This window comes from Gasterosteus aculeatus, chromosome 12 (assembly GCF_964276395.1).
Source record: "Gasterosteus aculeatus chromosome 12, fGasAcu3.hap1.1, whole genome shotgun sequence".
Lineage (NCBI taxonomy): Eukaryota > Metazoa > Chordata > Actinopteri > Perciformes > Gasterosteidae > Gasterosteus > Gasterosteus aculeatus.
In genome coordinates, this window is record NC_135700.1 from 24,384,751 (window position 1) to 24,396,825 (window position 12,075).

The following is a 12,075-nucleotide window of genomic DNA, read 5'->3' on the forward strand; positions in this document are numbered from 1 at the left end:
ACACACACGCACACGCACACACGCACACACACACACACACGCACACACACACGCACACACTCTGAAGTGTATACAGATACACAATCTAATATGTAGTGATATCAACGCACTAAATGTCATTTCAGCGTCCACTTCTCCCTCCTCCACCTCCTCCTCCTTCTACTCCTCCTTTACCTCCTCCTCTTTCTACTCCTCCTCCTTTACCTCCTCCTCCTCCTCCTCCTCCTCCACCTCCACCTCCTCGTGAAGTGATCATTTGTTCTGCCGATGGCATTAAAGGTCATAATGAAGCGTTCTACGCATTAATACCCTGAAGACACAAACACAACATTGTGTTTTAATGCTCCTCAAACAGGAGGGATTTACACAGGTGGTAGTACTCAGGTACCAGTACTACACAGGTACTAGTACTGTCTTCTTCTCCTCCTCCTCCTTCCTGATGGGAGGAGCCATCTCTCTTCTTCTGATCTGATCTGTTCAGTTGAGCTCTGATGATCTTTTAATGAGATTAAATAGATAAGATACTATCTTCCTCCTTTCCTCCTCCTCTTTGTCAGCGCTCGCTGTGTCTTCACCTCCTCTCTGCTCTTCATCCTCTTCTTTCTATCACTCTCTCTCGTACTCGCCTCCTCTGGGAGCAAGAGAGGAAATGAGAGGCCGAAGTAATTAAATTGCATTCAGCGCTGAGATCTGTGTGTGTGTGTGTGTGTGTGTGTGTGTGTGTGTCTCCTTTTCCTCCTCTCTCCTCCCAACGTCTTTGGCTCCTCCCTCTTTCTGTCACATATCACTGTCATGTGAACTCGTCTCCTTAACTCATCTCCTTAACTCATCTCTTTAACTCATCTCCTTAACTTGTCTCCTTAACTCGTCTCCTTAACTCATCTCCTTAACTCGTCTCCTTAACTTGTCTCCTTAACTTGTCTCATTAACTCATCTCCTTAACTCGTCTCCTTAACTCATCTCCTTAACTTGTCTCATTAACTCATCTCCTTAACTCATCTCCTTAACTCGTCTCATTAACTCGTCTCCTTAACTCGTCTCATTAACTCATCTCCTTAACTCGTCTCCTTAACTCGTCTCCTTAACTTGTCTCATTAACTCATCTCCTTAACTTGTCTCATTAACTCATCTCCCTAACTCGTCTCCTTAACTCGTCTCCTTAACTTGTCTCATTAACTTGTCTCCTTAACTCGTCTCCTTAACTTGTCTCATTAACTCATCTCCTTAACTCGTCTCCTTAACTCGTCTCCTTAACTCGTCTCCTTAACGCGTCTCATTAACTCATCTCCTTAACTCGTCTCCTAAACTCGTCTCCTAAACTCCTTACAGTGCGTCCTTGTACACTGACATTGATGCTTGATTGAAACCCGTCAGTCACTTCTCACTCGTGTACCGTGACTCAATGGCCGCTTTGTGGAAAGTAACACAAGCGATTCTCTCAGTTCTCACGGTTAGTGGTGAAATCCTCGGGTTGGTTCTGACATCGGAGATCTCGGCTGAGTCGGTTCCGTCTTGTAAGTTCAACCCTAATTGCAGTCGTCTGATCCTATTGGATCGTAGCAGCATAACGTGGTTCAGCGCCGGCGCCCTCATCCGCTCACAAAAGAGGTAAAGTCCGTTTCACCCATTCATCTTCCCAAACGTTGGCCTTTAGTGGACGTCTTTGCTCTTCAGATTATTCATATGCAGCATATATGCTATATAATATATATATAATATATATATGCTATATAATATATATATATATATATATATATATATATATATATATATATATATATATAGACATAAATACTAACTAGGCGTCACAGAGGGTTTATAAAGACCAAACGTTCTGTCCTTCCATAGAAATTTCTTCCTTTTCTTTGTGATTATTTAACAGTTAGTTCAGGAATAAATCTAATTTAAAACATAATGAAGGCAATAAAATGACGGTGAGAGAGTTATTAGGAGACTTTAGCGGCTCTAATGGTGACGTTCATTGATCTTGCTGTCGGGTCTCTTTGGCGATCTGTAGCTATGAGATCTAATGACGCTTCTCCAATGTGGCACATTACGATTCATAATATAATCCAATGGCCGTTTGAATACTATGCAATGTTTTTATAGCAATGAAACATAATAATTTGAATGTTATGTGTCCTCTCAGCACCTCACAGCCTCTCTCCTTTCCTTTTGTCCATGCTCTGTTCTCTCCTACCTCCTTGAATCATCACTCTTCCCTTTCCATTTGTCTTTCCTCGTCTCCTTTCCTTCATCTCCTCTCCTCATCCTATATCCCCGCTTCTTTCTCTCCTCTCCTTTGTTCTCTGTTCTCATCAGTCTCATGGAGGAACTCCTCTCCAACCAACCACAGGAGTAAAAGAACTTTGTCCCCCAACTGTCTTCTGCTTATCGGTCCGTCTCCGTTAAGGTCGGCTGATTCACTTAAAGTGACATTGCTTCTCTCCTCGTTGTCTGTGGAACGAGCGTTGATCCGATTTCCATCGACATCCTCAGAGTGGAGAGATACGTTCATCCTCTGTGATTAATTCTCCCCCTTCCTCTCGACACAGACGTCACATAACCGCTCACTCTGCTGCGTTACGTAAGGCCGTCCCAACAGGCCTCCGGTCTCAGAACTCTAATGGCGGGATCGCATGAGAGGGGTCACGTGGCGAGGGGTCCAATGGCGAGGCATCACATGGCGAGGGGTCACGTATTTTACTGTTGCGACTGCATTGGGTTCATAACATCACATTCTGGTTCTGGTCGTGGTGCATGTTTAACTGATTTAATTATCGGTAGGTTGGTTGCATTAGGGTCTTTTTAACCGTTTTGTCTTTAACATAGTAATATTCAGGTATTGAGGTATTAAGGTGTTGAGGTATATTGAGGTATCAAGGTATCGAGGTATTGAGGTATATCGAGGTATTAAGTATCGGGGTATTAAGGTATTGATGTATTGAGGTATATTTAGGTATTAAGGTATCGAGGTATTGAGGTATATTGAGGTATCAAGGTATTAAGGATTGAGGTATATTGAGGTATTGAGGTATTAAGGTATTGAGATATATTGAGGTATATTGAGATATCAAGGTATTAAGGTATTGAGGTATATTGAGATATCAAGGTATTAAGGTATTGAGGTGTTGAGGTATATTGAGGTATCGCGGTGTTGAGGTATCGAGGTATTAAGGTATATTGCGGTATTAAGGTATGGAGGTATATTGAGGTATATTGAGATATCAAGGTATTAAGGTATTGAGGTGTTGAGGTGTTGAGGTATATTGAGGTATCAAGGTATTGAGGTATCAAGGTATTAAGGTATATTGAGGTATTAAGGTATTGAGGTATATTGAGATATCAAGGTATTAAGGTATCAAGGTATTGAGGTGTTGATGTATATTGAGGTATCAAGGTATTGAGGTATCGAGGTATTAAGGTATATTGAGGTATCAAGGTATCGGTCCGATCTCCAGACTGCAGCAGCGTTGTTCATGGCTGCTTAAATAACCTGCGTATTCTCCTGTTTCTGGTTTCTGATCAAACAGTCGACTTGCGTGTGTCTGGTTGTCTTTCAGATCTGTCCGATCACAAACGTATGAAACGTATATTGTGATGCTTCTGTCCTTCAGCCACAACGACAGAGCTTTGTGTCTTCACAAATGAATAAAGCTTTATGTAACTGTGACCATCTGGCCTCTGATCCACCAAAATAGAATCAAGTTGATACTTCAAAGGCAGGACTCCTGGTGAGCCTGAATAGCTAACTGATCATATTTAGTGACAAGAAAACACACAAAGACAAAAGATTGCAAACTTAAAAACATCTACAACATATATGGTTTCTCATATTTTCCATCTGGGATCTGCATCCCTTCGACACTCAACAACTGAGACATCCAGTCTCCATCCTAATAGTAATGATTGACACAACTTCAGACAAAGTACATAAAGGGGGTAAAAGATGTCTGATTGACTGAATAAAGCACAAAGCGTCTCTGAGTGGGCGAGTAGTCACCATGGAGGAGGCCCCCTCAGGTTAGCTTTAACAGATCAGTTCCTTCCCTCATCTTCTACATGTTCATTCATTCTTCTCTTACAAATTGAAATCCGCCGGCCTCGGCAGTGGGACTTGAAATGAGCGGCAGGAATCACTCTACTTTGAGCTGACCTGTGACCTCATACGATAGAACACAGCACACACAGCAAAGTACAAAGACCCCAAAAACCAACACGGGGCGGGAGATGGCTCAAATAAAACAAGGGTATTTCAGCGACGGAACCACATATTCTTCACTTTATTTAGAGGGAAACAACATGGACGTCGCACAACGGGTGAGGTCACAGTTCAGACGCTAACAGAACCGGGGCTGTGGAGTGGAGAAGAGGAGGGTTTCAGAGAGAAGAGATCGGGGGGTGAAGTGTGACAACGGAGAGGAGACGTATTAAAAAGATCCGGCTTGAAACGTCGAGAGAGCGGCGAGAGTGTGTGAGAGCAGCACGGAATCTAAAGATAGTCTCTGAGCCTCTGAAGACATCACGGAGGAACCACCTCTGCAGAGACAGGAAGCGTGTGTGTCTGTGTGCGTGTGTGTGTGTGTGTGTGTCTGTGTGCGTGTGCTTAAGTGAGTGCTGTCATATCGATTGATCGATTGATGCTCTGTAAGCTCCGTGGATGAACATGCTGTGTTTGCGTACAAACACACACACACACACGCACGCGCACACACACACACACACACACACACACACACACACACAGAGCATCTGAACACTGGACGCTGAGCAGCTGCAGGAAAAGAAGATTTCACTTTCTGTCACTGAGGCAGTGAAATGCATTAAGGGGTCGGGCGTCCTGCTCAGGGACTCTACGACACGGGACATGGAGCAGGGGTTCGAACCAACAACCCTCCGGTTCCCAGCGCACCCTCGCGTCTGAGGTGTGTGTGTGTGTGTGTGTGTGTGTGTGTCTGTGTGTTGCTGACAGTTGTCCAGTTGCTTAAAGTCTGTCTTCTTTAAATTGTGGATATTTATAGTTAAACCGGCCATGAAGCCGGGGACGCTTTAGGGCGGGGCTACACGCTGATTGACAGGTTGACACCAGAGACCTATACGGTGTCTCTACGTCCTCCTCCTCCTGTTCACTGGGTGAAAAACCACAGTCATCAACCGGATGGGCGACGTTGCCATGCGGCGTTCTGTAAAAGCCTCATTTAGCAGAATAGTTGTTTTAGTGGTTCAGTGGAGAACAAAGGCGTCTTTGGGGGAACCATCGTGCCGTAACTCTCCTCTTCCCGCTGCCACGCCTTTCTCGCCCTCCACTCAGAATTAGCGCGGCAGCTGTCCGTCACGAGCGATTTTCCCGCCGTGTGGCTGGAAGCTCATCGTAACGATTTGGTTAATGTGAGTTCAAAAGAAGTGTGAAAACCAACTGGGAAACTCTGATGGCACAAACATTCCCATCATCTTCAGAATGTAGACCTCCCTCCTCCTCCTCCTCCTCCTCCTCCTCCATCATCCCTCCCAGCCAATCAGAGCGCAGCATTTGTGCAGACAGGCAGTAGGTTTGTATCTGGGTCGACGACGGCAAACACGCCGAGAGACTGACAGGAAAAGGGGAGGAAAGTACGGTACATATAAACATAAATACATGAATATAAATATATGGCGAATAGTCTGAGGTACGGCATCCTCTTCATCCTCCTCATCCTCCTCATCATCAGTGGAGGTCGCTTTATTAGGTCATCGCTCATTAAGAGCCGCGGCCTGACAGGCGAGTCGAGTCCAGTCGGAGGCATGTTAGAGATGAGTTTGCACAGGAAGTGTGGAGTTATGAGCGGGAGATGGGGGAGATGGGGGTGAGGAGGGTGAGGGGGGTGAGGGGGGGTCTCTGGTGGACTAATTAGAAACCTCCGGCTTGAGGCTCTGGAAGCCGCAGTAGATTCCTTCACCAGAAACGTGTGGATCACCTTTAATAAGTTCAGATGTCCAGTTCCGACTCCTCCGGGTGGAGATGAAGCCTGCTGGCGCCTTTGAGATGAGCGCCATCGACCCTGGATCACCCGTCCATCTTCTCAGGGACGTCCCTCAAAGAACCAACGGGTCGCTTTCATTTCTTTGCCCCGATAAACAGAAACGACAATCAGATGTGGTAGATGACAATAGTAACACAGTGGTGATTTTTATGGTTCATTAAAATCTGCTTATTTCGGGCGTGTTTCTCTCGGTACGTCCTGGTTACGGTAAAAAGCTGGTCGGGTGTTAAATGAGCTCCTGATCTACTGATTTCCTTCTTCACATTCAGCTCGGACGCGTCTGGGAGGGAAGTTTCTATAGAATCAACATCACGGGGGATTAAGATGCGATTGGCTGGAGGTGAACACCATCTGGGTGGAGAAGCCTTCCAGGGACACTCAGATCAAACGTGTGGGGAGACGACCGGCGCTGAGGCTAATGCTAATGCTAATGCTAGCAGAGAGCTTCACCGGGTTGATTAGCGATGGAGCCTCTTCGTTCCTCTTACAGCTGAACTCATGAGGACGAAGATCTGGTTCTTTCCTCTGGTGGCGGCGAGGCGCCTCCTTGTTTCCGTGGTAACGTCTCGCCGGCGTTTCCTTGGATTCGGTTTGCTCGTCTGGCTCAGCAGAGTGAACACGGGATCAACACGCACACGTATGGACTATGTACAGATGTTCGCCCCCTCCCCTCCCCCCTCCAGCAGGACGATCTGATCTGCTGGTAGTTTCCCAGAATGTCCTCGTGGTGTCCACGTCTCCCATTAGCAAGGCTGACACCACCCGACTGCAGGAAGCCCCCCACACCACCTGCCCCCCCCCCCCCTCCCCTCCTCTCCTCTCCTCGCTGACGGAGGGAAAAGTGGGGAAGGAGGAGCAGATCACCTCATTAACGCCGAAAGGAGGAGCTGGTTCTGGGCGGGTGGAGGAGGGGAACCATAGCGGGTGGAGGAGGGGAACCATAGCGGGTGGAGGAGGGAAATCATAGCGGGTGGAGGAGGGGAACCATACCACGTGGAGGAGGGGGACCATAGCGGGTGGAGGAGGGGAACCATAGCGGGTGGAGGAGGGGAACCATACCAGGTGGAGGAGGGGGACCATAGCGGGTGGAGGAGGGGAACCATAGCGGGTGGAGGAGGGGAACCATACCAGGTGGAGGAGGGGGACCATAGCGGGTGGAGGAGGGGAACCATAGCGGGTGGAGGAGGGGGACCATAGCAGGTGGAGGAGGGGAACCATAGCGGAGGGGGGGGGGAACCATAGCGGGTGGAGGAGGGGAACCATAGCGGGTGGAGGAGGGGAACCATAGCGGGTGGAGGAGGGGAACCATACCAGGTGGAGGAGGGGGACCATAGCGGGTGGAGGAGGGGAACCATACCAGGTGGAGGAGGGGGACCATAGCGGGTGGAGGAGGGGGACCATAGCGGGTGGAGGAGGGGAACCATAGCGGAGGGGGGGGGGGACCTTGACACACACGCGTCCCGCGCTCACAAAGAGAGAACCCACAAACAGCAGCGAGCGTCATCTGTTGCCCGGTGGATTCCCAGCCGTGGCCCCTCCCCCTCCGCGCTCGCCGCTGATTGGACGCCCGCCACCTGCGCTGGACCCCTGCTGACTCGAAAGCACAGCTGACGAGGGGAAGTGGCATCACGTCCTCCCCCGTGTTGTGGAGCGTCCGTAGCCTGTGAGGTCGCCGTCCTCACGCCTCCTGGTGTCATAGCGCTGCGTCGTGGTCTTCGTCATCAGGAGGAAGGCTCCTCCTCGCTGACGCAGATGCAAAAAGATGCTTCTGCTGTTTCTCGCTGCTGAGAGTCGCGCTTCCATCGTCACGACCTCATTATGAGACATCCGGGCGAACGCTTCCCTCAATATACGTCTTTGGTTCCTCACTTCGCTCTGAGGCGTTCAGACTCGGCAGGTCTCACGTCTCTTCATTTCATTACTAATAAATTCATCTGTCTGAGTTATTAGCTGATATCAGCTGAACCTAAAAGAATCTAAAACCTTCTGACCTCGAACAACAAATGTCTTCAGTTCCCACAAATCAGCGAGCTGAAGACGTCCACTTGTCCCCCACATCGTCTACGAGGAGAGAAATAAAGACACAAAGCGACCGCCGACACGCTGCCTTCCTTCAGCTGGAGACCCAACTGGACTTTCCTCTCCTCGAACATGAGGAAGAGGAGGAGGAAGAGGACCCCCAGCGGCCCACGGGGGGTCAGACGACGGGTCAGAGGTCTGTCTCTCGTTGTCCACGGTCACGTCCACTCTCGCCGGTTCTACTCAGAGCTCCATCAGCTGGTCCTTCGTCTGCTTCCTCTCCCTCTCTGATGAAGAGGAGGGATGTCCTTCCACCGCCTCCACGGGGCTGCAGAGAGGCCTCAGCGTGTGTGTGGGGAGGGGGTCTGCAGGGTCTGCAGGGTCTGCAGGTTCCATTAAGAAGATGTCTCCACCCTGTCCTGGTGCTCTTTGGACAGTTGACGTGCCGACAAGGCGCTATGTTGCTCTCCTCGTGTCCCACTCAGCCGTCCCCACACGGAGAACACGGCGCGTCACCTGGAGGTGTGAGGAAGGAGGAGCCGGTGAAGGTCACCACCGACATCTCGCCTTCAATGAAGCTGCAGAGGTGCTGCTGTGCTCCTGGATTCAGACCCCGGAGGAGAGGAACCGCGTAGAGCTGCAGCTGCTTCTGTCATTGTGGCGAGGGGCAGTGTTTGCTCAGCTGGACCGGAGAGATCCTCCAGATAACGTTCATGTGGTGAACAAACCCATCAGCAGATACGTGATGCGCCACCTTCAGTCCACATCTGGGCAATGGTCCTTTGAAGCGGTCCGTGAGGAGCGGACGAGCCGGCTGAGTGTGAGCGAGTATTTAATGACGGAGCTGAAGCTCGTTCACTGTGACGCCTGAGCTGCTTGGTGGGCGAGTGAGGAACACGGAATGTTTACGGAGGTCCTGATGTCATGATGATGAACGTGGGAGTGAAGGAAGCTCAGAGCGTCGTCGTGGTTTCTAGCTTCTTGCTGCTTTCTCTGTAGTGACCAGCAGGGGGCGACTCCTTCAGGGAGGGACACGTTGACAACAGACCATGAAGCATGGGATGTCTTAGGGCGGGGCTACACTCGTGATTGACAGGTCCCTACCACGGCGTTGTCTGGTCTTGGAGCGTTTTCATCTTTCATATAAAACATCTTCCACACATACTGGGACGGTTTTATGTCGAGGCTTCAAAGTACCACTACGTGTACTTTCATATTAAACCCATTTGTTTGCCTGAAAGAAAACTGGGCCGACCTTTAAATAATAATTCCCGTTCTTAAGTAACAACTCCCCAACAAAGATGGCGTCCGCTGCCGGGAGTCCTCCAGGACGACTGGACGGGCGGATGGATCATCTCAGATTAGAGGATCTCCAACAAGGAGAAACCTTTTATTGGCTGCGTTTGTTCGGATGCGTCCAGCTGGCTCTCTTCCTCCGTCACATTGAGCTCGACCTTCGTCTTCGTCACCAGCTGCTGTTAAACGGTTATTTTACTCTGCAGATGTTTCGTTCATTTCACACCATTATTTTGGAAATGATTTTAGGAAAAGTAAAAATAACACGAGTAATGAAAGAGCTTGTTGGGTTTCTTCTTCTCTTGAGGACGATGAGCGAAACGCTGAGTCACAGAAACAGACGCTTTATTGTGAAAGGCGCCGAAGGGGAGAACCTTCATTCATGTTCTACCCTTTAAAACGGTGGCTTTCTTTTGCCTCCCATCATGCACCTGGATGCGTCAGTGACCTCTGACCCCCGGGGGCTCCTCTCTGATTCCGTGTCTCTGTGTGTTTCAGGTCTGGTGAAGCTCGGCATCCACTGCGTCACGTGTCAGAAAGTCGCCATAAAGATCGTCAACAGAGAGAAGCTCAGCGAGTCGGTTCTCATGAAGGTGAGACGTGTGTGCGTGTGTGCGTGTGTGCGTGTGTGCGTGTGCGTGTGTGTGTGTGGGAGGGAAGAGGGAGGGAAGAGGGGGGGGGGGTTGCCCCAGCAGCTTCCCTCAAATCCCCCCAGCCGTGGTTTCGTCTTGGAGGATGCCAAGGCCTTGTTGTCATGGCAACAGGCGGCAGCGATTGGCTGGAGCTGAGCCTCTTGTTCTCACACAATAAAGTCTCACCAGCCTCCTAAAAATAAAAACGAAGAAGAAACAAAGGGGATCTGGAGGAGTTGCCCCCCCCCCCCCATTCTCTCCCCCTTCTCTGTTGATTCCGTGAGACATTTGCTGAGCTGCAGGTTCGCTGTCTTTAATCCTGCGTCGGGTGTTTCTCTGGAGGAGCAACGGATACAAAAAGCGCCTTAAAATAAACTCTAAACTGTTTCAAGTCTTCTTCTCAGCACCATGTTCATTGAGGAAACGATGGTCCGTAAAGACCATAAAGCAGAGGAGGCTTTAGGGCGGGGCTACACGCTGATTGACAGGTCGTATATGTCACGGCCAGGTGGCGAAAGCAGGAATTAATCACAGAATCATCAACTATCAAAATACTTTTTGACACGAAATAAAAATGCCCTGTGTGTGCCCCAGGGGCAAACCACAGACCAGGACCGGGACAGGGACCTCACCGGCACGGGAAAGACATCCAAGGGACAAAAGACACACATGGCTTAAATACACAGGGAACAATCAGGGACAATCACACGTGGTGACGCGACAGGAAGGGAAGCTAAACCAGGTACAATGAGGCAGGACTACAAAATAAAAGAGGAAACAAACAGTATACTGCGTCCTGCTCAGTCCTAACACGGCCACTTCCTGTTCACTCCTTCACCAAAACCACCACACGGGGTGAAAACACACGTCTGTGTCAATAGACGTCCAGTGGAAGTGCACCAGAATTGTGTGTGTGTGTTTGTGTGTGTGTGTGTGTGTCTGTGTGTGTGTGTGTGTGTGTGTGTGTGTGTGTGTGCGTGTGTGTCTGTGTGTGTGTGTGTGTGTGTGTGTGTGTGTGTCTGTGTGTGTGTGTGTGTGTGTGTGTGTGTCTTAAGCTCCTTGGAGGTCGAAGCCAAAACCTCTGATGCCTGACGGACTCATTTCATCTCCTCAACGATTCGCTGCTTGTGTTAATGTTGTTGACTTAGTCTGTGTGTGTGTGTGTGTGTCTGTGTGTGTGTGTGTGTGTGTGTGTGATGGAACGAGGGAAAGTGAGTCAACCATCTCACTCTCATCTTCTGAATCAGAACCAGAAGCTCCGGTCCTCCTCCCTTCTGTTAGTTCTCCTCCTTCAGAACCGGGTCCAGATGGGGGGGACCTGAGATGAGTGAGAGGAGCGTCTGGCCTTCTCCCCGGGGCCTGACCTCCATCCGGCCTCCCAATATGGCCGCTTCCTGTTCAGAGGAGCAGATAGAGCCACAAACTCACCTCCTTCCCTCCCTCCCTCGCCCCCGGCTCCAGCGGGCCTCCTCCCTCCCTCCTCTCCCGGCTCCAGCGGGCCTCCTCCCTCCCTCCCTCCTCTCCCGGCTCCAGCGGGCCTCCTCCCTCCCTCCCTCCTCTCCCGGCTCCAGCGGGCCTCCTCCCTCCCTCGGAGTGGATTAGTGGAGTCGACCCGTGGTCGGGCGTACCGGAGCGGTCGCCCGGAGGTCGCGGCAGCAGATGGCGGGTTTGATTGCTGAGCGAAGGTTCCAATTTATCGGCCCTCGGCCTCGGTCGTGTTTCACTTAAAGGTGGATTTGGAGGCGGCCCTCGCTGCTCATTAAGAGGAGCGACGGGGCGAGGAGGCGGAGTCCCGAGGAGGTTGTCGTGGCGACTCAGGAGATGGTCGCTCTGCTTGATATGCAGGGAGGCCGAATGAATCAGTGAGGAGACGATAACGTGTGGAGGGAATGCAGGTTTACCTGCTGTCCAATTAGCCCCCGCTGGGTGGAGGAGGTAATGAGATGTTCTCCTGTCACTTGGCAGCGGTCTAAAGCCTGAAGTCAGACTGCCTAATACGGTTAATACAGTCCATCATGAGGGACATCAGCACATTGTCACGTGTCCGTGGTCGTTCTCAGGCCCCCTGCCGTGATGACTCATCACCTCGAAAGGAGCCGCGGTCGCCG

The 12,075-nt window shown here is 50.3% G+C and overlaps 1 protein-coding gene across 7 annotated transcripts in view; it reads left to right on the plus strand.

Annotated features, from left to right (window-relative positions):
• The window catches only part of LOC120809431 (serine/threonine-protein kinase BRSK2-like), a 44,416-nt gene that overhangs the window by 15,877 nt on the left and 16,464 nt on the right, over nucleotides 1–12,075 (plus strand). For all 7 annotated transcript variants that reach the window (XM_078086053.1, XM_078086055.1, XM_078086054.1 and 4 more), the window contains exon 2: nucleotides 9,834–9,928. In XM_078086053.1, coding sequence (XP_077942179.1) covers nucleotides 9,834–9,928 — 95 coding nt within the window. The remainder of the gene's footprint in view (nucleotides 1–9,833; nucleotides 9,929–12,075) is intronic.